This window comes from Poecilia formosa, unplaced genomic scaffold, assembly GCF_000485575.1.
Source record: "Poecilia formosa unplaced genomic scaffold, Poecilia_formosa-5.1.2 Scaffold561, whole genome shotgun sequence".
Classification (NCBI taxonomy): domain Eukaryota; kingdom Metazoa; phylum Chordata; class Actinopteri; order Cyprinodontiformes; family Poeciliidae; genus Poecilia; species Poecilia formosa.
Genome location: NW_006800500.1, coordinates 240,855 through 263,697, shown reverse-complemented (window position 1 = coordinate 263,697; position 22,843 = coordinate 240,855). Strand labels below are relative to the sequence as shown.

General features: G+C 46.0%; 3 protein-coding genes and 1 long non-coding RNA gene across 8 annotated transcripts; 2 read left to right on the top strand and 2 right to left on the bottom strand.

Moving 5' to 3' along the window:
• Positions 1–4,716: 4,716 nt before the first annotated feature.
• nudt18 (nudix (nucleoside diphosphate linked moiety X)-type motif 18) lies at positions 4,717–7,983 on the bottom strand. 3 transcript variants are annotated; one of them, XM_007540814.2, is made up of 7 exons: positions 7,893–7,983; positions 7,246–7,418; positions 6,645–6,755; positions 6,476–6,578; positions 6,270–6,393; positions 5,939–6,063; positions 4,726–5,868 (listed from the first exon to the last, which is right to left on the bottom strand). In XM_007540814.2, exons 2-7 carry the CDS (start codon positions 7,414–7,416, stop codon positions 5,486–5,488), a joined length of 1,017 nt encoding a protein of 338 aa, XP_007540876.1. In that variant the 5' UTR covers positions 7,417–7,418; positions 7,893–7,983; the 3' UTR covers positions 4,726–5,485. The 3 variants fall into 3 exon arrangements, with proteins under 3 accessions (XP_016520785.1, XP_007540876.1, XP_016520784.1); XM_016665299.1 differs by lacking the exon at positions 7,893–7,983 and adding an exon at positions 7,515–7,875 and having other exon boundaries at positions 4,717–5,868; positions 6,476–6,755; XM_016665298.1 differs by having other exon boundaries at positions 6,476–6,755.
• A 101-nt stretch (positions 7,984–8,084) lies between these two features.
• On the top strand, positions 8,085–10,787 carry sdhaf1 (succinate dehydrogenase complex assembly factor 1). 2 transcript variants are annotated; one of them, XR_001660035.1, is made up of 2 exons: positions 8,085–8,267; positions 9,281–9,319. XR_001660035.1 is itself a non-coding variant. In XM_007540813.2 (2 exons), the coding sequence occupies exon 2, from the start codon at positions 9,501–9,503 to the stop codon at positions 9,747–9,749; it is 249 nt and encodes an 82-aa protein (XP_007540875.1). In that variant the 5' UTR covers positions 8,163–8,267; positions 9,341–9,500; the 3' UTR covers positions 9,750–10,787. The 2 variants fall into 2 exon arrangements, 1 of the variants encoding a protein (XP_007540875.1); XM_007540813.2 differs by lacking the exon at positions 9,281–9,319 and adding an exon at positions 9,341–10,787 and having other exon boundaries at positions 8,163–8,267.
• A 1,568-nt stretch (positions 10,788–12,355) lies between these two features.
• On the top strand, positions 12,356–20,495 carry ercc6l (excision repair cross-complementation group 6-like). 2 transcript variants are annotated; one of them, XM_016665286.1, is made up of 5 exons: positions 12,358–12,695; positions 13,399–13,437; positions 15,380–17,456; positions 18,830–19,446; positions 19,543–20,495. In XM_016665286.1, the coding sequence occupies exons 1-5, from the start codon at positions 12,634–12,636 to the stop codon at positions 20,246–20,248; spliced, it is 3,501 nt and encodes a 1,166-aa protein (XP_016520772.1). In that variant the 5' UTR covers positions 12,358–12,633; the 3' UTR covers positions 20,249–20,495. The 2 variants fall into 2 exon arrangements, with proteins under 2 accessions (XP_007540873.1, XP_016520772.1); XM_007540811.2 differs by having other exon boundaries at positions 12,356–12,695; positions 18,830–20,495.
• Positions 14,867–15,373, bottom strand: LOC107834247 (uncharacterized). The gene is made up of 2 exons (XR_001660036.1): positions 15,267–15,373; positions 14,867–15,096 (listed from the first exon to the last, which is right to left on the bottom strand). It is a non-coding gene; the product is annotated as an uncharacterized LOC107834247 (long non-coding RNA).
• Positions 20,496–22,843: the final 2,348 nt, after the last annotated feature.

Here is a 22,843-nt window from a genome sequence, read left to right as displayed (position 1 = left end):
ATGTAATTTATCCCCATAATCAGATTATGTTCTCTAATCTGTGATCAGATGGAGCTGCTGTTGTATGGAGCTAAATTAGGGCCATAATTTTTGTTCAAAAGAAAAAAAGATTTCACACCGAAAAAAATGTTTGAACCTTTAACCTGAAAAGTAGATTCAAACATTCCAGTTTGAAATGTTTTTTCAGTTTTATGTCTTTTTTCCCTTTGAACAAACTTTATGGCCCTAATTTAGCTCCATACTGCTGGTTTCCAGCTCCATGCAGAGCGACCACCTGGCTGCCGACTCGGCCATCTCCCCTGTCCGGGCACCGCGTGTTGAGCCTCACCCTGCGCTCTGCGTGTGGACCCGCTTATGACACGGCGGATGAATGCGTTTGGGTTGCAGCGGGCCGACATGTGAGCGTAGATAACAAATAGACACGTCTAAAAACAGAACCGCTCATTACAAACAGCCCGTCTCTCAGCGAGCCGCGGCCCCCGGAGACAGTCTGGTCCTCAAAGGGCCGCAGCGCCGCGCCGCGCCGCGCCGGATGCTAATGAGCAGAAACATCAGCCGGACCGCCGGCCAGGTCGGCGGTTCTGGCAGGGAGCGGAGAGGAATGAAACGCCGGTCGTGGTGGCAGGCCGGAGAGATCAGCACCAAACAGCTGATTCCTCAGATGGAAGAGGTTCTGAAGGTTCTGTATGGTCAGAACCAACCGGACCAGGCGGGTCAGAACCGACCAGGTCATCCAGACTTTAACTTCCTGGCTCTGACTGAAACCTCCAGGTTTCCCTCCAGGCTCGTCCTGCTTTGGCTCATCCATCTTCACATGAACCCTGATCTGCTTCCCACAGCATGATGCTGCCACCACCATGTTTCACACTGCTGCAGTAGTCCAAAGATAAACATGGATGAGTTTCTCTGTCTGAGACGTCAGTCCTCTGATCCTGACGTGACGGAAGGCCGACTTTGTGACCGTCTCTATGTGTCTCTGGAGGTTCAGCTCTGAGCCTTTCTCTGCGGTTCCCTTCAGGTTGGTGTGAATGAACTCATCGTGATGCCAGACCTTCCAGCAGAGGAACATCTGGACGGGTTTCTGCTGACTCCCATAATCCCCTGCTCTCCATTACCCCGTTCCTAATCCCCCTCCTATCATACCGTGTTTCTCCTAATCCCCCGGGTATCTGTTACCGGCTCGCCGGGTAATTGTGAGTGCTGTGTGTGATGTGGGCGGAGCCTGGAGGACGAGGCGATAATCTGGAGGCGATGAGTGACGGAAGGCGACAGCCAGCAGGATGGATTTAGATTCTCTCCGTTTCATGAAGCTCTAAACGCCGAAGCTGTCAGGAGGCCGACGCAGTTTCAGCCTCTCTGCTTCAGCCAGACGAAGATGAAACGACTCACAACCTGCTGCAAATACAACAGAAAAACTCAGAAAATAAAGCTAAATAAAAACAACATCAAGAACAAAACGCTGCAAACTAATCAGAAGTCCTCCAGGCCACCAGGGGGAGTAATTCACCTTTTCTTCTCCTGGACATCCCATCTTCACTGAGGGAGAAGAAAGTTGGATGATTTGGTGATCGACTCCCCCTGGTGGCCTGGAGGGTTTGTGATTTGTGAATGGAGACGTTTCCCCCTGTTGCTTCTACTTTGGGCGATCGCAGCATTTCCTACTTGTGTCATTTTTGTGTTTTGGATATTTTGTCACTGTGTGTTTTGGAGTTAGCTTCGCTCATGCGTTTGCCGGCCGTCTGTCGCTCGCAGCTGAAAATGACGTTTTTCATCAACATTAAAATCCTTCTAGTAGCGATGACACGAACCAATCCCTCCAGGATTTCACAATTGTTTTTTTGTTGTTTTTTTATCAAAATCACTTATTTTGTGGTGCGTTTTTAGAAATATTTGCGTTTTGTTTTACGATAATTTCCTCCCTCTGTTGTCGGATTGCTCCGCTCTGCTCGGTCCGACTTTTTGTTTCACTTCTCATCGATCGTGGACGCTAACTTGACATCAGGTAAACGTGAAGTAGCAGAGGAATGGGGAACACTGCCACCTGCAGGAGGGAGTTGGCAGCACTTCAGCTCAGGGTTTTTGAACATTTTGCAGAAAATCTGGAATAAACTCACAATCATACGTTAGTGTGAAAAATGTGTTTTGATGATTTTCTGAAATATCTGATGTCAGCCTGGAGCTAAAGGTCGGTGACCCTCAGGTTCAGCAGAAACAGAATCAGGGCTGTCCATGGAAACGGGTCAGAACCAGAACCAGGCTGCACTGGGTCTCAGTTGGTGGAAGAAGAACTCCTCCAGGTGATCAACATGTTCCTGAATAAATGAGCCGTTCGGGTCGAGATGTTCTGGGCGAGTTTCTGTCGGTGGCTCTGACTCTGCCGAGGTCAGCAGGATTATCAGCAGCTGAAAGAACAAATGGAATAATCCGGAAAACTTGTCAGGAAGGCGGCAAAGAAATGGTGAGGACAGCTGACAGAGAGGGTCAGCTTACACACACACACACACACAAACACACACAGGTCTGTACTTGTGTTTGTTCTCCAATCCTCTCACATTTGTTCCTCTGTCTTTGTGAGGACTCGTTAACATACCGGACTCTCAGCCTTGACGGGTCTCTGAGGATGTTTTTCTCCTGATGTTCCGGTCGACCCGGTTCTACTGGAACCAGAACATCTGCTCCTCCTCCAGCTGCTGTGGCTCTGAGTCAAACCAACCTGTTCCCCTCCTGGCCTGTGGGGGCGCTGCACCAAGAACCACTGAAGGAAACGACACAAAAACCTCTGAAGACACTGAGTAACTTCCTTCTTCACCAGGTGGAAACAAGATGGAGGACGTTAGCGGTTGGAGCATTTCTCTTTAGGCTAAAGACCAGGAGCCATTTCTGCTGCTAGCATTGGCTAGCATGTTAGCTTTGGTTGTATTTACCCAGAATGCCCTGCACGGTAGTCCACTTCCTGCTCTCTGGTCCGCTTGGCCTGGTTCACTTCAACCGAACCCAGACCGAGGTTTGGAGGACCAGAGGTGAGAGGTCGATTCGCATTCACACCTCACCAACTGGACCGGAATTTGACTAGGCAGACGGACTGGAGTTGGACTAAAGTGGACTGAACAGAGACGATGTTCAGGATGTTTGAGACTTCTCCGTAGGATAATTAGTCCCTCCAGGATTTCCTGATTGTTTTTGTGACATTTTTCTGATCAAAGTCATGAAAAATGGACCAGATTGGACCACAGTTTGGTCCGGTTGGGCGGAGCTACAGGAGTCACACATCACAGTCCACTGATTGGACAGAAAAACGGAACGAGACATTCGGGCGCGCCGCGTTTGTCGTTGGACTAGCATAGCGCTACGCTAGGAGTTTGGGTTTTACCCTCCTGAATATACTGACCATAAAACGTCGGATGAACCATAACAACGCGTAGCGCTTTAGATTGTCCTTAGATTTAGGTTTGAACTTTGACTAGGACATTCTAACAGATAAAAATGCATCCTTCTAAAGTGGTGTTATCCAAGCACTCGCGGGCCAAAATTATGATTCATAAAATTAAAAATGTAGAAAATTGCTCCTCTGTTTTTTTCAACCTTCTCACCAGAAACTAAGAAAAATTAATGAAACAAATAAACAAATATGTCTGTGAAAATCCAAAACATTAAAATTCAGTCTTTATAGAGTCAACTGATTTTAAATTTTCTGGTCTAGAAGAAAAATATCAGATCTCAGCAACAAGAACAGCATGTGAGCAGCTCCTGCTAGGGCCCACATCTCTGTCCCGGACGGCCCAGATCGGCCCGCGGGCCACATGTTGAGCAGCCGTCCTGACCGGCTGGTGGTGTGTGTTTCAGGCTGAGGCGGGAATGGGTCGTCCGTCTGGAGAACCGGAACAAACACCTGAAGAAGCTCAACGACGGCTTCGTCCGGAAGGCGAAGACGGAGAAGTCAGCTGACCAGACATGAGCCAATCAGAGGGCAGCAGGAGCGACGGACGAGTTTCAGTGTTTAGATTCATAAAATGTTTATGAATAAAATGTTTAGTTCTGCTGTGAAATGAAACAATGGTTCTGTTTGAGTTCCCCTGGGTTTTACTCTGATGGTGACTCAGCAGAACTGGACTAACATGATGATGATGATGATGATGATGATGATGATGATGATGTGCAGCCAGAACATCCGGGTTCTGACCCGTCTGGGTCCGATTAAAGAGCCACTTTCATTGTTTTCATTATTAGAGGTTCTGGTGGACCTAAACGAGTCGATCCGGATCAGAAAACAAGGAGGAAACTTCTGACAAAAAACTCACAAATTTCTGAGATCAATCTCAGAAATTTGTGAGTTTTTTCCCATCTACAGCTGTTGGATCCCTGTTAAACAGCGACGCCTGCTGGTGAACCCAGAGAACAGCAGCTAGACTTATTCCTGGACCCAAGGGTCAAAGGTCATCCAGGCGAGAACGAGACAAAGTTCTGATCAGCTCAGAAATTCAGACTTTAAACTTTCACACCATAAAACTACAACCTGTGACGCAGCGTAAAACTTTAGAATAAATAATTCTAATTCGTTAGTAGGAAAAAAGACACTAAACTAATTAAATAGAAATTAAACTTTATTTCAGACTCAACATCCAAACAGATCCGACAAAAAAAACAAACAAGCAACCAAATATACAATCATCCAAAAATTAAAATAAGGTTTAAATAATTTACTTAAAACCCAAAGTACGTATTTAATGGTGTCCACGATTAATTTATTGTGTCTGTGCCTGAAGAATCACAATGAAATCAGTTTGGAGGTAAAGAAATGAGAAAAATGTCACAACTTCCACAGAAACCAAGATAAAAACCACATGGAATAATTTAAACAGTTTACTGGCAAAAAATGTTGATTTTGAGTTTAGTTACACTGTAAATTAATTATTTAAACTTATTTATTTCACGGCATATTTAATTAATGACTTAATTAGTTTTTAAAGGGATGAAGCAAATAAAAACTTAGTGATTTCCATCTGTGTCCCATGAAACAAACAATACAAAAATAACATTAATATAAATAAGAAACGGTGCAAACAAACATGAGCTACATATTTTAAGATACTTTCATCAAAGTGCGAGTGTCTTTCAAAATGTTTAAAAACCTAAATCTGTCGTAAAACAGGAGCTGAAACGGGAAGTTTTGGTTTTTATTCATTTTGTCCCCTTCAGGCCTCCGTACTCAGCATGTGTGTTTTTCCTGTTGAGCAGAACCGATCTGACCCGTTTGTCCTGCAGAACCAGAAAATCTTTATGGCTTTTTATTCACCTGGAGACGTTTCAAGGCTTTTATTCTGAAAGTCGTCCCGGTTCTGTTCAGGTTTTGTTAAAACCAGGTTCTGAAGGTCCGGTGGGTTTGAACCAGCCGGTCAGATAGTCATCATTACATTTCAGATTAAAAGCTGAACGTTGTGGCATTCCCTTCACAATAAGAGCCCGGCAGCCATGACTTCCTGTGGGGTCAGTAGAGGCTCTGGATCGGGAGCAGGGTCGGGTTCTGGCTCTGCCGCAGCAGCTCTTCCTTCAGCGCCGGCGCCTGGACCTCCATCCAGACGTAGCGCGGGTTCTCCACCGGCGGGGGCGTGGCCGGCGCCGGCCGCTCCGCCGCCAGGCCGTCCTCGTCCCGCTGCGGCCGGTCGGGCGTCAGCGCGGCCAGCGTGTTGAAGCAGACGCCGTCGGTGCGGCCGTGCTGCCGGCCGTTGTGCTGCAGGCTGAGGACGCCCAGCGTGGCGACGTCGTGGTCGTAGTACGACGCCGGCAGCGCCTCCTGCGCCGCCATGTTGGCCGCCCACGTCACGGCGTGGGTCCTCAGGGCCGCCGCCGTGGGCAGGTGGGGGGTCGGAGCTGCGGGGGCGCGAGGGAGATGAGTAACGGCATGGCGTCCGGTTGTCATGGTGACGGCAGAGGGCGTTACCTTGGACCAGCAGGATCCAGACCCGCTTCTCGGCTCCGACGAACAGCAGCAGCGTCCGCTGGACGATGTGGCGGCAGCTCAGGTCCAGAGGCAGCGAGGCGCCGTGCCAGGGGCTGCGGTGGTACCTGAAGGGTCAGAGGTCAGAGGTCAGCACGCGGCAGACCTGGTTTAATCTGGATCAAACGTTTCACACCAACAGAATATTCTGGTTGCTGATCCGTATGAATACTTTTGACCCATCCAGAGGATGGAAACCAGACCAGAACCTGACCTTTGACCTCTCCAGGTGGTCACCGTGGTTCTGGTGCTGGTCGGAGCGTTCGGGTCTGACCTGAGTCCGTAGTCGATGAGGCGCAGGATGTCCCGCCCCCTCAGCGACAGGCTGGACTGTCTGTCCCACCAGGACGCCTGCAGAGACTCCTGGTCCGCCGCCGTCAGCGTCTTCATGCTTCCTCCTGACAGACAGGAAGCACACCTTCAGGCTCCGCCCACCTGACCCAGACCCCTCCCTCCAGCGGAGCGGCCGTGACCTCTGACCTGTGATGCGGGCCAAGAAGATGAAGCGGATCCACTGCGGTCCCTGTTCCTGGATCAGCAGCAACGTGATTGGCTGGCAGTCGAAGCCCGCCTCCTCCTTCACCTGCGGCGACAGGATCAGGTGACCAAAGGCTGAGTTCCCGTTACCACGGTGACAGGCTGGACTCACCTCCCTCCGCAGCGCCTCCTCCAGGCTCTCCCCCACCTCCACCCGCCCTGCTGGGAGGTACCACTGCTTGTAGCAGTCCGGCTTCGCCTCCTGCACCATCAGCACCTCCTCCTGCGTAAATATGAATATTATATAAAAATAGAAATGACCCTGAATAAAATACAATAAATACTCATGGAGAAAAGATTTATATTATGCATAATAGGTTAAACTCTTCCTTCCTGGGGAAATACAAGTTATTAAATTTGGTGTTTAATGTGAATTTAGTGTTCATCAACTTTTAAACCAGGGGCCCCAAAGTGGGTCCTGGGGTTAGGGTAGGGTAAGGCTCCGGCATCCTGCATGTTTTATTGTCTCCCTGGTGGCAACAACCTCCTCAGCAGGTCAAAGTTCCTCTCAGGCCTCCAACATCCATCATTTGATCCGTTAAACCAGGGAGAGAATAAAACATGCAGGATGCTGGAACCCCAGGGCCCACTTTGGGGCCCCTGGTTTAAATAATTAAAATAAAAAGCAACACTTAAACAACTCTGCGATGACGTAACTAAGCTAATCACCAGTGATGCTAATGCTAGCAGCTGTGGTCCTGCTCTCGGCTCACCTGCTCGTTGAAAATGACGCCGCAGACGATGTAGGTGACGTTCTTCCTCAGAGTCGCCGGCTTGCTCAGCTCCAGACCCAGGTCACACAGAGTGACCTCTGACCCCTGGCCGCTCAGCAGCTGCTCCACCTGCTCCTCCACCTGCTGCCGCTCCTTCGCCGTCACCTCCATGCCTGCAGGAACACAGAAACACCAGGAGTTCTACTGGGTCTGCCACACTGAGCCTTGGTGACCTTTGACCCCTCCACTGGACTATTGTGATTGCAAACTATTATGAGCTGCAGTTCTGGAGAGGTTCTGACCCAGTTAGAGGTCAAGATGTTAAGTTGATGACTGAAACCCTCCAACCACCAACAATCAGAGGTCAGAGGTCATAATATTCTGCCAAGTTGATGCAAGTTTCTTCAGTCAGAAACCCAGAGGCCCGGGGGTTCGGTTTCGGCCCGGTTCTGTCTGATCTCAGTGTTCTGGATGTTAAAGCTGAATCCTTTAGCCTTTAGAAATGGTGAAACAGCCCAAGATGCCAAAGGGTACCAGAAACCGAACCGGAAGTAGTTTAACGCATTTTTCAACGTGCCGTTACCATGGAAACACGGGCGGATTTTACGAGTACCTGTCAGAAACATTAAACAGATTAAACCACAGACCTGTTTGTATTCGGCTCTGCTCCAGTCACTGCTCCATTCGAAGTCGAACCGGAAACGAACCCTGTTTCCGGTTCCGGTCTGACATTAAGTTTCACTCAAATTGTTTTTTTATTTTTTTAATTTTATTGTACTACTCAAAAACCGGATGATTCGGTTCTGTTTAGTGATGTTCTGTAAATTTTAGAATCCTGAGTTTGTTTTTAAGGTGCCACCGGAAGTCACGTGTTTTGTAGTTTTTTTCGTTAACATCCTGTGTTGTAACGCAGAAAAAGGTCACAGAGCAAGCTAGCAGTAGCTAGCCGCTTCCAAATCTAAATCTTCCATTAACGGACAAATATTAACTTTTTTTTTAATCGGAACATCTTCATTAAGCAGGTGAGTTTAAAGCAGCTTCATGTTTCATTATCGTACAGGAGCATTTTATTGTTTTATTGTGAGTTGTTTGGTTAAATATTTCTTTAAGAGTCACCTGAACGTCTGCTTCTGTCTGATTATCATTTCTGTGGGATTTTAAAGATGAAAAAAAAAATGCAAACGTTTTTATTCTCCAGTAAGTTTAGTCATATTAATAGGACCAAGTGAAGCTGTGAAAGAGTCCAGTTAACCAGTGCCGGACTTAGAAGAATCAGGGCCCTGGGCTGGAGACAGTTTTGGTGCCTCCACCCCTCCCCCCAAAATAAAGAAAGGGGGGAAAAAAGCAACAGAAGATATTATGCAAACTATGAAAGTTTAAGCTGCAGGTACAAATGGGTAGTTAGTTAAAACATCTGGCAGATGACTTTATATTTTCCATCTTCAAATATTTGAATGATGTTTCAATTAATAAAAATCTAACAATATTTTAATTTAAAGTAAATACACATGGGAAATGAACCTGTGACTTTAATATGAGGTGCAATGTTTGCAAAACACGTTCAGCATACAACTGAAGTCAGAGCACTGGGCTGCTGATCCCGTAAGGCCTTTCTAACGTCTGGCTCAGCATCATCCAACCAACCGTCCATCCATGTTGTGTTCAGTCCAACATCAACTGATCGTTTCTGCATGATTATGTTATGTTAATGGACAGAGCAGTAAAAGCACAGTCATGAGTCCAAAATAGTTGTTTTATTTATCATTTAACCCAACAAACAAATTTGGGTAGATCATCTAAAATAACAATATTGGCCCATAGAGGTTAAAGTAACTGAACTTTACTCAACAAACTGGCAACAAGAACACTGACTGAAACACACAGCGTGAACTAAAATGTGCACTTATTTTAGGATACAGTGACATACGATTATGGACTCTGTAAACTATGTCCTGTATTTAAAGAACTGAAAACTGAACTGAAATCGTCACATCACATTTCTAATAATTCATCTCTTCTTGTTTTCCTGCTGAAGCTTCCAGAACCAGAGCGGTGCTGCATTCAGGGTCCAGAACCAGAGCGGTGCTGCATTCAGGGTCCAGAACCAGAGCGGTGCTGCATTCAGGGTCCAGAACCAGAGCGGTGCTGCGTTCAGGGACCTCAGAGCTCTGTGATTGGCTGGGAGCAGCAGCTCTGATCAGGGTCGAGGATGTGTGTAGTGTCTGTCTGATCAGAACCATCTCCAGAACCGGGCCATGTCACGGCACAGCAAGCTGCAGAAGCAGGTCCTGGCTCTGTACCGCCACTTCCTGCGGGCTGGGAAGGACAAACCGGGTTTCCTGCCCAGAATCCGGGATGAGTTCCGGGAAAACGCGCGGATCAAGAAGACGGACGTGATGCACATCGAGTACCTGTACCGCCGCGGCCAGCGGCAGCTGCAGCAGCTCAGGGACGCCAACACCAAGCAGCTGGGCTCCTTCTCCAGAGGCAGCGAGCCGGGCTGACCAACAGAACCACCAGAACCATTAATGCATACCTCACTGACTGGACCAGAACCTGCACACAACATGAAACCTGCTACTATAGAAGAAACTTTTCTCTGCTACTCAGTAAAATATTTAACCAGCAGCAGATCCGTCAGAATCCAGAAGTTCTGCTGGTTCTGGAAGGTCAGAGGTTCTGGTTCCTGCTGCGTGCCGAGTCAGAGTCACGTCCTGTCACCTAATTTATTATAACACAAGATCAAAAATGAGAAAAAAACAACTTGATTCTGTTGGAACAGATTCATCAGAACCATCAGCTGCTTCCCCGGTTCTGGTTCTGATATTTAACAAGTAAAATCTCTGAGAATCTTAAATCAGCTTAGATATTAAATAATTGAGCTTCTCATCTGCTAGTATCTCCAGATTTATGGGATGGACCTCTGTGATTTCAGTTTCAATAAAATATTGATGTTTATCAATTTATAATTTGAGAAAAAAATAAAATCCCCACCCAACATAATTATTAAAATTTAAAACTGAAATCCAACAATCGAAGAAAAGTCCACAGACGTCTACGTCAGATATAAAAGCCATGATTGGCTCACGTACTCAAAACTTTTAAAAGTTTAAAACTTTTGTTCAGTTTTTCAGATTCTTCATGGAATCGTTTTGAGTTTTGGCACTAAAGACTGAAACTAACCGACTGAAGGTCAGTCCTGCTGCACCGCCTGATCTCAGTAAACATAACTTCTGTTTTGGACCTGGTTCTGGTTCTGTTCAGAACTTTATTCTCGTCACAGAAACGCATAACATAAAAAAGTACAAACCCCATGTGACAGTTGACAGTGCCCCCTGGTGGCTTGGCATAAAATAACAGTTCTCACTGTTGTAACTGGAGAGCAGAATAAAGATTGAAGAACTGAGAATGATTCAGAAGATGAAAACACGTTCAATGAAACTCGGTTGTCTTATCCAACCGTCTCCATGGTGACGGTTAGATAAGAGAAACAAAACAATGTTGGAAAACACAAACATAATAAACCCAATTATTAAAGAACAGCTTCTGTTTATTTCTTGATTTAGAGTAAAACATCAAAAATGTTTTAAGGTTTAAAGATGGAAAAAAGGCGACACAAAGAGAAGCTTTTATTGTGAAATGCCTTGAGGTTCAGCTCAGAAAGGATGTAGTTTGACCTCTGGGTGTGAAAACTTCCTCTCCAGTCAGAGTAAGGGAGTGGACTCCAGGGCTTTGACCCGCGCTGCAAACAGAAGAACGTTCTTCTCCACCTCGGCGTTGATCTGGGCCTGCGAGGCCCGCGGGTTCTTCTGGAGGAAACCCGCGATGCTCAGGATGCATTCCCTCTGAACAGAACCAGAACCAGCATCAGGACTGTTTGTTCTGGAAACATCTCACCTGAGCACCTTCCTGCAGCCTGACGCACACCTTGTAAGCGTCCACCTGGTCCTGGCCGGTGATCCGGTTCAGCAGCTCGCGGCCCACCTGGACCCCCGTCACCGCTGCCAGCAGCTTCCGGTCGGCCTCCGACTGCGAGGAAAGCCAGCGCAGCAGCGCCACCTGCAGCCCACATACAAACATTACACCTGAGTCTGGAAAACCTTCTATGTAGGTTCCGACAGACCCAAACCGACCCTGAACCTGGAATCACACTGGACTCTATAATGGGTCAAAGGTCACAGATTTTTTTTAGAAAAGGCTAATTGACCCAAACACAGATGGAACCAAAACTGATGTAAATGGGAAGAAATATAAAGTCTTGATAAAATAATGAACTATTAAAGTTTTATGTGAAATATTTGTTTTTGCTTTTGTCTGTAATCTATAAAACCGGAGAGAAATCAATCGTACCGCAATGGAACCTCCTGGGTATGAAATGATTTGTTTATATGATCATTTTCCATCTTATAATTTAATAAAGATGAATGTGTCTTATATAGTTAAAATAGAATATTATTCAATATAGATCTTAGCTTCTGAATAAAGTAATGAAATTAACATATTAAGTTTTAAAGGTTACTAATATTCTGACCTGCTGGAAAAGCTGCGCGTTGCTCATCCCTCCTCCAGAACCGAACATGGCGGTCAAGCTGACCGATAAATCTGATGATTTATAATAAAATAAAATCCGATAATATCATATGAAGTTGTTGGCTGCGGCTAAAGCTCACAGTTTAACAGAAAAACCACAAAAACACAGAGAAAACCTGCGTAAATTAAGGCTTCCTGTTTACTTTTTTGTCTTCTTCTTCTTTTTCTTCTTCGCTTTGATTGACACACAGAGGCTCACCAGCGCCACCTCCCGCAGCGACAAGCTTTAACTTCTTTAATAAAAAAGTAGGTAAAGTCACGAGATTTCATCCAGATTGGTATGACCTCCCCTCAGTCTCATCATTTAAAATTTCTCTTCTGTGTCTCTTACTAACATTTTTATTAATACAGATTTTTGTATTTTGTTCTGGAATCTGTCCGCTTTCTGTGTCGTTGATTTAGCTCCTGCATATATAATATATCCATAATCCAGTTACTTTTTTGTCAACAAAGTTATTAAAATATATATACACGTCCATAATTTAGTGTGTGACTTCCCAGTTACTTATAACCAGTTTTCATAAGACTCTTCTTACCTGTACTAAATATATTTTTTTTTTCTTTTTTTTTATTATTTTTTTTTAAGCCATATCTCCTTTCTGATTGGACAACGTGAGTTCTGCGTCACGACAGCGTGCTCTCTGGTTGGCTGCATTGAATCGGCGGGGGGAAGAGTCTCTGCTTCAAATATGAAAACATCAAATCTCTCATTCAGGAAGTTTCTTTGAGGAGGCAGCTGCTGATTTGACGTTTAGAAGTTAAAGAAACAATAAAGTAGATTTTAATTTGTATGAAAACATGAACACGGAGGGCTGTAAGGATGACGCGGAGGTGTCGGAGGTTTCTGACAGGCTGGAGAAGTAAGTGAAGCGACTCTAACGGCTGTTTATGTGAACGGCTGAGTTAGCATCGCAGCTAGCTGATGTTCACATGGTTTATAATGGAGGAGCTAGTTAGTGGCTAACTGATCCCAGCAACAGACCGAAGACAACGTGAGAAGAAGCCTGATTATTAAAATACATACTTTGTGCTGTATATCCCATTTTCCCTATTAATAATAACATTTTAATTTGTCTGTAATAATTAATGTGTAATATTTCTCCATGTGGATCAACATCCTGTGCTGGTGGGCAGAATTAGGCTTGAATTGCAGTCGGTCTACGCTTTGGATACTCTGATGTAAATTATTACATTCTTTTTGTTGTTTTTAAACATTTCTTAATGATTAATTTAGTCATTAAATGAATCCTCTCACCGGAAGAGGAGTCTGTTTCAGGTGGTTTGGATGCAGGTTAAAGTAAATTTAAAGTCATAAAGCAACATTTCTGTACTGCAGACATTAAATATGACTTTAAATCAACAGCTAGTGAGTCTGAATCGATGCAGACGGAGGTTGGAGACAAAACTTACCATAAATACATAAAATGAGCAACAAGCAGCGATTTATTATAATATCAAAACAAGAGAAATATTTGATAAATCTTTGAACTGTTTGGTTTCCAGTTGGGTCTGGATGTATCCTCTGGTTTGGTTCTGGTTCTGACCCAGACTCTGTTTTTGCAGATCTTTGTGTATGGAGGACCAGATGGAAACATACAGCAGGTAATGAAATGTCAAAGTTTTACATCTAATTTTTATTTATTTTATTTTTGTCTTTGCTGTAAACATAAGTTAACAAACTAACATTCTCCAACTTCTTCAATTTGTTTCAGCAATTTTTCTAATATTCTGAACACTTGAGATCAAAATATCCATAAGCAGCTCAGACAGGACTCGTATCTGAACCATGGTGGTTTTATTTTACCACCAGGACTCTTTAGCAAATGTAGATTCATTCAAGCACAATCTGTACAATGTTTTATATTTGAATCTATTTGTTAACATTCCCAGTAGAAGCTGTCATGGCAGTTTAACCAGAACCAGTTTAAAGAGCACCGGTCCAGTTCTGCCTGAATTTAACAGATAAAACGGATGAATGAGGGACTTTTATGATTTTTGTAAATCAAAACACTGGTGGATAAAAAGATTATATTGCAATAAATGAAAACTAAACATATGGTTAAACAGAAAATTACCCTAAATAAAATATTTATTTTACCACCTATTAGTGAGGCAGTAAATTCACTTTAAAATAAAAAACGTTTATATTTCCATCCACTTTGAAATCAGTTGTGACTGAAAGGCCTTAAGTTAATTAAAACCTTTTGTTTAGTGGAGCACAGAAAGCTGGTAAATTTGAGTCATTAAAAAACTAAAATTATGTTTTAAGGCCAAAACAGAAAGAAGCAACTTTTTCAACAGACCTTTGTTCAGATAAACAGGTGAGTTTTCATGTTGGTCTATTTACTGTGAGCCTGGAAACACATTAACTCTTTATCGTTTATATAAATCACATCATTATCTCAACACTAACCAACATTTTCAGATGTTTTTCTGACCTTAAACCTCACAGGAAGTGGGAAGTGACCTGAACCCTGAACCAGCTGCTGGACTGTTTCACTGTGGTGCTGTTGGGTCGTTGATGTGATTATTCAGACCACATGGTGTTCAGGCCCGTCAGTCTGCAGAAACATGAAGTTACTGATGGTTTAGTGCTGATGTCAGTGTCACATTAGGTTTTGTAACAAACATCAATTTCTAAAATTCTTCAAGGTAAATTATCTGCCTCCAGGCTTTGTTAAATGTTTTGCTAAGCTAAGTTTGGAGTCGATGTATTGAACTGGGTGCCTGTGGACACGCACCAATCACGCCGTCCCTGTCCTGCGCCTCAGCCTCACACCGTCACAGCGAGTTGGTGCTCACCTAAACATTTTTGCACAGATTGTGGTGCCGCCATTCATGAAACATGATTGTTTGGAAGGTGTTCTGGCAGAGCAGGTTCACCTGTACCAGTATTCATATGAACCCTGTGTGAAGACTCGTTTTCAAACAACTGATGTAAAAGCCACACCGCTTGATCGGCTCACACACCAAATGAATGAATTAATTACCTTCCCTTTGGGATCAGTGAAGTCTTTTTATTTATTTTTTAAATCTGCACTCGATGCAAACTTTTAAATGTGCAACTATAACTTGGTGTGGAGCGCTTCAGACTCTTCATGGACTCAGTTTGAATCAGATTAAAACAACCTGTTGTGGCTTCAGGCGTGTCCTGCTGCCCGGCTTGTTCTCACTGTTGGTACCGGTCCAGTTTGGACTAGAGCCGGCCCGACAGGTTCTGCTTAGGGCTGTTGTAAATGAGTTTTTTAGTAATCTATTAATCTATCGACCATTCTAACAAGAAATCAAATAAAAAATGTGACAAATTAAAACATTGGTAAATGCTGCCATGACAGCAGTATTGATACCAGATATCAACATATCAACATTGGCCCAGATTTTCACAGTTTTACATCCCTAACATTTACTTTTCTATAGGTTAGAAAATTTACCTGTAACAGTAATAGGTCAATTTATTTTAGTTAACATGACCAAAGATTATACAAAACTCTGAAATCATATTCAAATCATTCATCATCATGACAGCCCTAGTTCTTTGTTTCAGGTTGATTTCAGACGGCAAAGCTGTTGCCAAACAAGGAGACATTCATCAAGCTCTGAAGCTGTTCAAACAGGCGTTCAGCATTCACCAAACTCCCAAACTGGAGAGCAGAATAAAGAAGATCGAAGAACTCCTGGCCGAGAATGACTTGGAGGATGAAGACGACGAGTTTGTCAATGTGAACAACAGCGGCTTAATGCTGTTTAAAGAGCTGCATGACAGGCTGTACGACTATCAGAGAGTCGGAGTTTCCTTCCTGTACGGCCTCTACAGGGACGGCCGAAGAGGAGGAGTTCTGGCGGACGACATGGGACTCGGGAAGACCATCCAGATCATCTCCTTCCTCTCTGGCATGTACGACAACGACCTGATAAAACACACTCTGCTGGTCATGCCAACCTCTCTCATCACAAACTGGGTCAAGGAGTTCAGCAAATGGACTCCAGGAATGAGGGTGAAGGATTTCCACGGTGCCAGTAAAGCAGAGAGGACCAGGAGTTTGGAGAAAGTTCAGAGGCGAGGAGGAGTGATCATCACCACCTACACCATGCTGATGAACAACTGGCAGCAGCTGGCCTCATTTCAGGGAAAGGAGTTCTGCTGGGACTACATGATCCTGGATGAAGCACACAAGATTAAAAACTCTTCCACCAAAACAGCCAAAAGTGCCTACGCCATTCCCTCCAAGAACAGGATTCTCCTGACGGGAACGCCGGTCCAGAACAACCTCAGGGAAATGTGGACCCTCTTTGACTTTGCCTGTCAGGGAACTCTCCTGGGAACAGCCAAGACTTTCAAAACAGAGTATGAGAACCCCATCACCCGCGCCAGGGAGAAGGATGCTACTCCTGGGGAAAAAGCTCTTGGCTCCAGGATGTCCGAGAACCTCATGACTCTGATCAAGCCCTACTTCCTTCGTAGAACAAAATCAGAAGTGCAGAAGAAGAAGACTGGTGGAAAAGAGGCAAACTCAGAACCTGATAACCACCAAAACCCTCAGCCAACCTCTGGGGCAGTCATGCCCAAGCTCACCCGAAAGAATGACCTGATCGTCTGGACTTACCTGAGTGCCGTTCAGGAGGACATTTACAGACAGTTCATCAGTTTGGACCACATCAAGGAGCTGCTGATGACCACCAAATCACCTCTGGCTGAATTAAACATCCTGAAGAAGTTGTGTGACCATCCCAGACTGTTGTCTGCCAATGCTATTGCACAGTTTGGGCTTGATCAAAATCCTGAGGGGGAAAACGATGAGACTGATGTTAAGAGTATCGCAAACGTTTCAGATGAAACTTTAATATCAGAATCTGGAAAGCTTGTCTTTCTTTTGGCTCTTCTGGAGCGTCTGAGAGAGGAAGGCCACCGAACGCTGGTCTTTGCTCACTACAGGACAGTTCTCGACATCCTCCAACGGATCCTTGGCAACAGAGGGTTCAAACTGCTGAGACTGGATGGAACCATCACGCAGATCACAGAACGAGAAAAACTGATCTCTCGGTTTCAAACAGACAAACGTTACTCCGTGTTTCTCCTCACCACTCAGGTTGGAGGAGTGGGCATCACCCTGACAGCAGCAAACAGAGTAGTCATCTACGATCCGAGCTGGAACCCTGCTACAGACGCTCAGGCTGTCGACAGAGCGTACCGCATTGGCCAGACAGAAAACGTAGTGATCTACAGACTGATAACCTGTGGAACGGTGGAGGAGAAGATCTACAGGCGGCAGGTTTTCAAAGACTCCCTGATCCGGCAGAACACCGGAGACACAAAGAACCCGTTCAGGTACTTCAGCAGACAAGAACTGAAGGAGCTCTTCACCCTGGAGGACCCAAGGTCTTCCAGCACCCAACTTCAGCTGCAGGGTCTGCACTCCAGACAACGACGGACTGACCCAGCTCTAGATGAGCACATCGCTCAACTGCATGCTATGCACATGTTTGGGATTTCAGACCACGACCTCATGTTTTCTCTTGATGTGAACCATGATGAGGACCCTGAAGACCAGGAGGCATGCCACTACATCGAAGGGCGGGTCCAGAAGGCTCAGGAGCTGATGAAGGCAGAGTCTGAGCTGCAGGTGGGTAAAGATTAAATCATGTCTACATGGAACCACAACTTAGGAGTCTGACAGCCCAGATTTACAGTAATGTGAGCTAAAGATGGTCTAGTCAGATCTATTAGAGGCCTCCAGACGTTCTCTGACCGAGTTTAAACAAACCTGGTTACTTCTGCTTTGGTTCCACCAAAGCTTTCCGTCACCATAATGTCAGGACATTGACCAAGCAACTGCAGCACATTCATTCTTCCTTCTCCAAGCCATTCTGTTGTAGATTAGCTGCTGTATTTGGGATCATTGTTCTGTTGTCCTACTCCCTACAGGGTTGACCCAGTTTGGACAGAAGAATCTATGAGCCACTCTGAGTCTTTAGGGATCTCCAAGAGATACCTGGTCTTGGCTGTCACTCTATAATGGGGCCCTGTTTGGGAGCTTTCCCCAAGGGGGTCTTGTACTGGCACTCCAGGTCCCCCTCCTCCCTAATATATGCAACACCACAGTTCAGTAGGTTCTCTGGTGTGGAACGATGAGCCATGCAGGCATAGCTTCTGCAGTATCCCCCATCCCACCTTATAGCCCAGTGGCAAACACCATGGGATGGAGAGATGGGGCTCAGAGGGTTGGTTTGGTCCCGCTGACTGTAGCTGTGGGGGACGGCCTGGGTATATCTGATGGCGGTATGGGGCAGCCTAACCTTTAGTTGAGGCGCTTAGTGCAGATGCTGAAGCTGAGCCCGGAGTGGTGGGCTGTCACAGGCACCACTGAGCCTGGGGATCTGTCGGGCAGTTTGGGAACCAGACAGATCCCCATCGGGGGCTGACCAGGCCTCTGATGGGGATCCATGCCTCTTGACCCCTAGGGGTCACCTCAAGTAGAGGGCAATGTGCCCCGGTCCATCTGAGCTCTGGCAGCCATCTTGGGGGCCAATCGGTGGTCTCCCTTGGCTGTAGGGACACTGGGTCACAGGGGGCAGAATCCAGGGCTTTAGGGTCACCCTATATCTGTGGGTCTTTGACCAGGAAGCAGCTGCATCCTTCTGAAGTCAGTTCCACCAGATCTTTGTTGCTCTTGGTGCTGAGGCCTGGAGGCCTGAAACCCAGAAACACGTTAGAAACTTACTGACAAGCTTCCCAGGTTCTGTAGCGCCAAAACAAAACCCTCTGCATCAACCGTCCAACATCGTTCCTGATGGCTAATGAGAGGTCCATTATGGTCCAGCATCTAAACTCAGTCCGGCAGCCATCTTGTTTCTAGAGAGAAGTTTCTTTAACCTTTAAGCTGAGGCCTGTAGAGATGGAGCTCTGGGGTTTCTAGTCATGTCTTCATGTTGTGACCTCTGACCCTGGGCTGATCATCTTGTTCTCCTCTTGCTGATGGTGGTTCTGTTCCTGCAGATGCAGCTGGCGGCGAGCATGGCGTCCAGCACAGAACCAGCCTGGCTGAGACAGACGCCGGACAACACCAGGCGCCGGTCCAACGAGAAGAAACCAAGGAACCCAATGCCAGGACTTCCTCTTCCACTTCCTGACCCCAAAGTGTCTCTGGAGGTGGTGGATATGGACCGGTCCGGTTCTGGAGGAAAGCAACCCCATAAGGAGTCCAGCAATGAAGTCATTGATCTGTCTGGAGATGCTTCTGCAGAACCAATAGGCAGCTCTTCTGGACCGGACGCCAGTCTGATTGAGATGACGGCAGACGAGAAGCCCGTCAGGCCGACCAGAACCTCTGAGACCGACCAGCAGAACCACAGCGACTCGGACCTTCAGCAGTATGACGCCTCCAGACTGAGTGCCGGGCTCGAGTCTTCTCACGGAAACTTCAACCTGGAGCTGGAGGACAGCGACGAAGACGAGGGTCTGGACGCTGCCGACACCGAGGAAGAGGAGCAGAAACTTCTGACTGAGCTTCAGCTCAACGGCAGCTTCAGCGTCCAAAAGTCCCTGACGGAGAGTCTCTGTAGACGGACCGGCGTCTCGGATCTGGACCAGTCCGCCAACGGGACCGCCAACAGGACCGCCAACGAGTCCGCCAACGAGTCCGCCAACGAGTCCGCCAACGAGTCCACCAACAGGACCGCCAACGAGTCCGCCAACGAGTCCGCCAACGAGTCCGCCAACGAGTCCATTGTGGGCACCAAGAGGAAGAGGGCAGCAGTGATTTATGACAGTGATGAAGAGGAGCAGCAGCTCATCGGCTCCTTCCAGGTGCTCGGATCGTCCACACCCAAAATGTCTCCACCCAGGTCCAGACGGAGCGTCACAGGAAACACGTCTGTGGTCTCCAATCGCTCCCGGCTCCAGCTTGTCATCCAGGACTCAGACGAGAACGAGAGCGATGAAGAGGAAGCAGAGAAGGTGCTGGGGATGAACTCTGAGCAGGAAGAGACGGCTGGAGAGACTCTGCATACAGAGGAAGAGGAGGAGGAGGAGGATGATGAAGATGATGAAGAGGCGTCGGATCAGTTCTCTTCAGCGGGCGGCGACAGCATGGCGGGTTCTGCTCAAGATGAGCCTCGGCCGGAGGAGGAGCGGAGTTGCCATGGTAACGGAGCATCGCCCGAGCGCCTGAGCCTGGAGGAGTCGAGCGTCGAGGCGGAACTGGCCTCCGGCGAGCAGATGGACCGCTGCGCCGCGTCTGGCGCCAACCCGGACAGCTACGAGTCTCTGGTCCGCAGCGGGAAGGAGAGGATCAGCCAGAACCGACCCGACGACGCGCTGGACTTCTTCCTCAGAGCCATCGACCTCCGACCTGGCGACCCCGAGGTCCAGCTCATCACCATCCAGCTGTACCGGCAGCTCAGCCACAGGCGGTAGCAGCAGAACCGCCCAGCGACCCGGAACCAGCAGGAAGCCGGCTGGTTCCGGTAGATGGACTCTGATCGGCCTCTCATGCCCCAGGGGTCGGATGTTTCTCTCCGGTTCTGGTGTTAGAAACGATCCTGGACATTTTCTTCTGTCATCATGAGAAATCTCTGCAAGCTGGAATTGTTTCTACCGAACAGAAAACAGTTTTACGGTTTAAATGTAAAAGCATTAAATAAAGTTGTGACTAAACAAAAGTGTTTAATATTTTCCTGGTTCTTCAGTTTCCGTAAATAAAGCTTCAGTTTTTGGATTCTGCTGATTTCTCTAAATGTAAAGCGATCAGTTCCCAGAGTCCTTTGCTGCTCCAGGATATTTCTAAATCTGTAAAGATGCTGATCTGGATTTAACCGGAGATCAGCAGCAGAACGTTTCCCGTTTCATTAGAACCAGACGGGTTGGACCTACTCTGTGTTTTTGTTTTTAATGATGTGAAGCACTTTGAAATGCCTTGCAGCTGAAATATGCTATAGAAATAGTTTGATTGATTGAACAGAAACTAACCGGATCGGATCCGTTTTGCTACAGGAAGACATTCGGTTTGATTTCTCCATGTGGATCCTGGTTCTGATCCAAATAAATAACTAAATAAGTGGAAGAAATGCAAACTGAACTCTGGGATCAGAACCAGCTTCAACTGCAACCATCAGAAATAGATCAAATATTCACTGCAATATTGATATTCTGTTAAAATAAATAAAACATTTAAAGTGTCGCCTGTTTAAATCATTCAGGACTCTGATCATAAAACCAGGAACTGCTGGTTCTGTTTGCCTAGCAGCCGGTACCGGTCCAAATCACCTGATACTGATTCAAACAACTCCGGGACTTTTTCACTGCATTCCCAGTTATTGGGCCGTTTGGCGCCACCTGGAGGACATTCCTCGAACTGCAGGGACATGCGCATCATGTTTTGGGACAATTGTAAATAAACTGAGTTGCTTCCTTGATTTTATTTGATAGAATGAAAGTTTCTCAGTGTTTCCATCGCCCTGTGTTTACAGCAGCGACATGAACGGAGAAAGCCTCATGGATTTTAATTTTACTTATTCAGGAAACGACTAGCTTCCCGTTCCTCTTATTGTTGTCAGATCTTCCGAAGCGTCCATGAAGGCGCAGTTTTCTGGATTAAACATGCGCCATGTTTGGTCTTTTCTGGGTCGTAGATAAAGTCTGAGTCATGATGGACCATCTTCTCCAGACATCCAGATGTGAGAAGACAGTTATTCATTTCTCTTTTCTGTGGTTTAATTATTCTAAATATGAAATTAAAAAACTTTATGAAGCTTATATATTCAATTCATCTTATGAATAAAAAAATAATATACAAATTACTTTATAGGTTCAACTTTAGATTGAATTTATAGTCAGCTCAGCAGTTTATTCAGCGAGAACTTAAATTCAGTGTTCATAGAGAAATGAAATTTCTCCAAATGATTTAATTTCCAGCAGCAGCTCCTCAGACTGGTTCTGATGATATTCTGCTGCCTGTAGAGACTCAGGAGTCTGGCATTCATTAGGATCACAGTGAAAACAGCAACTGATCTGAGAACAGGAACCATTTACCACTGGTTTAAGTTTTCCTCAAACTCACATCAATCCAAATGAAAATATGTTCCAACATGGAGAACCGGACAACTATCAGGCTCAGTGTTATTATTCAATACAGATTAGCTGAGTGATATTAGCTCTGCGCTAGTATAGATCAGCTAAATGCTATTATTAAATACAGATCGGCTAAGTGATATTAGCTCTGCGCTAGTATAGATCAGCTCAGTGCAATCAGCTAAATGCTATTAGCAAAGCAAGCTAATAAGGTCTTTTTGTCAGGATTGGTGGAGATGAGAGAGACAAAATGCAAACAATGACGCATTGAAGATTTATTCAACTCAAAGATTTATTCACCAAACTACAGGCGTAAGACGCTCCAGACAGAGACCAGAACTTAAATAGTTAGTGGGACAGGAGAAAACGAGCCAAATTAAGAGGGAAAAAGTCTTGATCTGAGGAACTAAGCTAGCTAAAGGGATGAACGCAAACAAGAAACAAAACCAGGACAGCTGTGAACCCAAACCCACAGATAAACTAAATCAAACAGACATCATGACACTTTTTTGTATTTTCAAACTGTGTTTAAGATGTTTTTACAGAATAGTGTGGCTTAAACAGAAACAGCTGATCAGACGTAACGAGGCGGCCATTTTGGATTTACAGGTCAGGGTCGGGGAACCTGAGACTTTGGTTTCCTTTCTGGACACTTTCACACCTCCAGACTTGGAAACTTTAATGTTGCAGTTTAAACTGAACACAGAACTAATCTGAGCTCCAACAATCGATCACATAATTACTCAGTCCTGCTGAATAAAACGGGTCCTGAAGTCCTGAGCCTTTATTTGGGCCCAAATCTGCTTGGCTAAACCTGGAGACCTGCTGAGCTGCTGGACCGGCTGGTCCTGTACAGGCTGGTTGGTCCTGGACCGGCTGGTCCTGGACAGGCTGGTCGGTCCTGGACCGGCTGGTCCTGGACAGGCTGGTCGGTCCTGGACC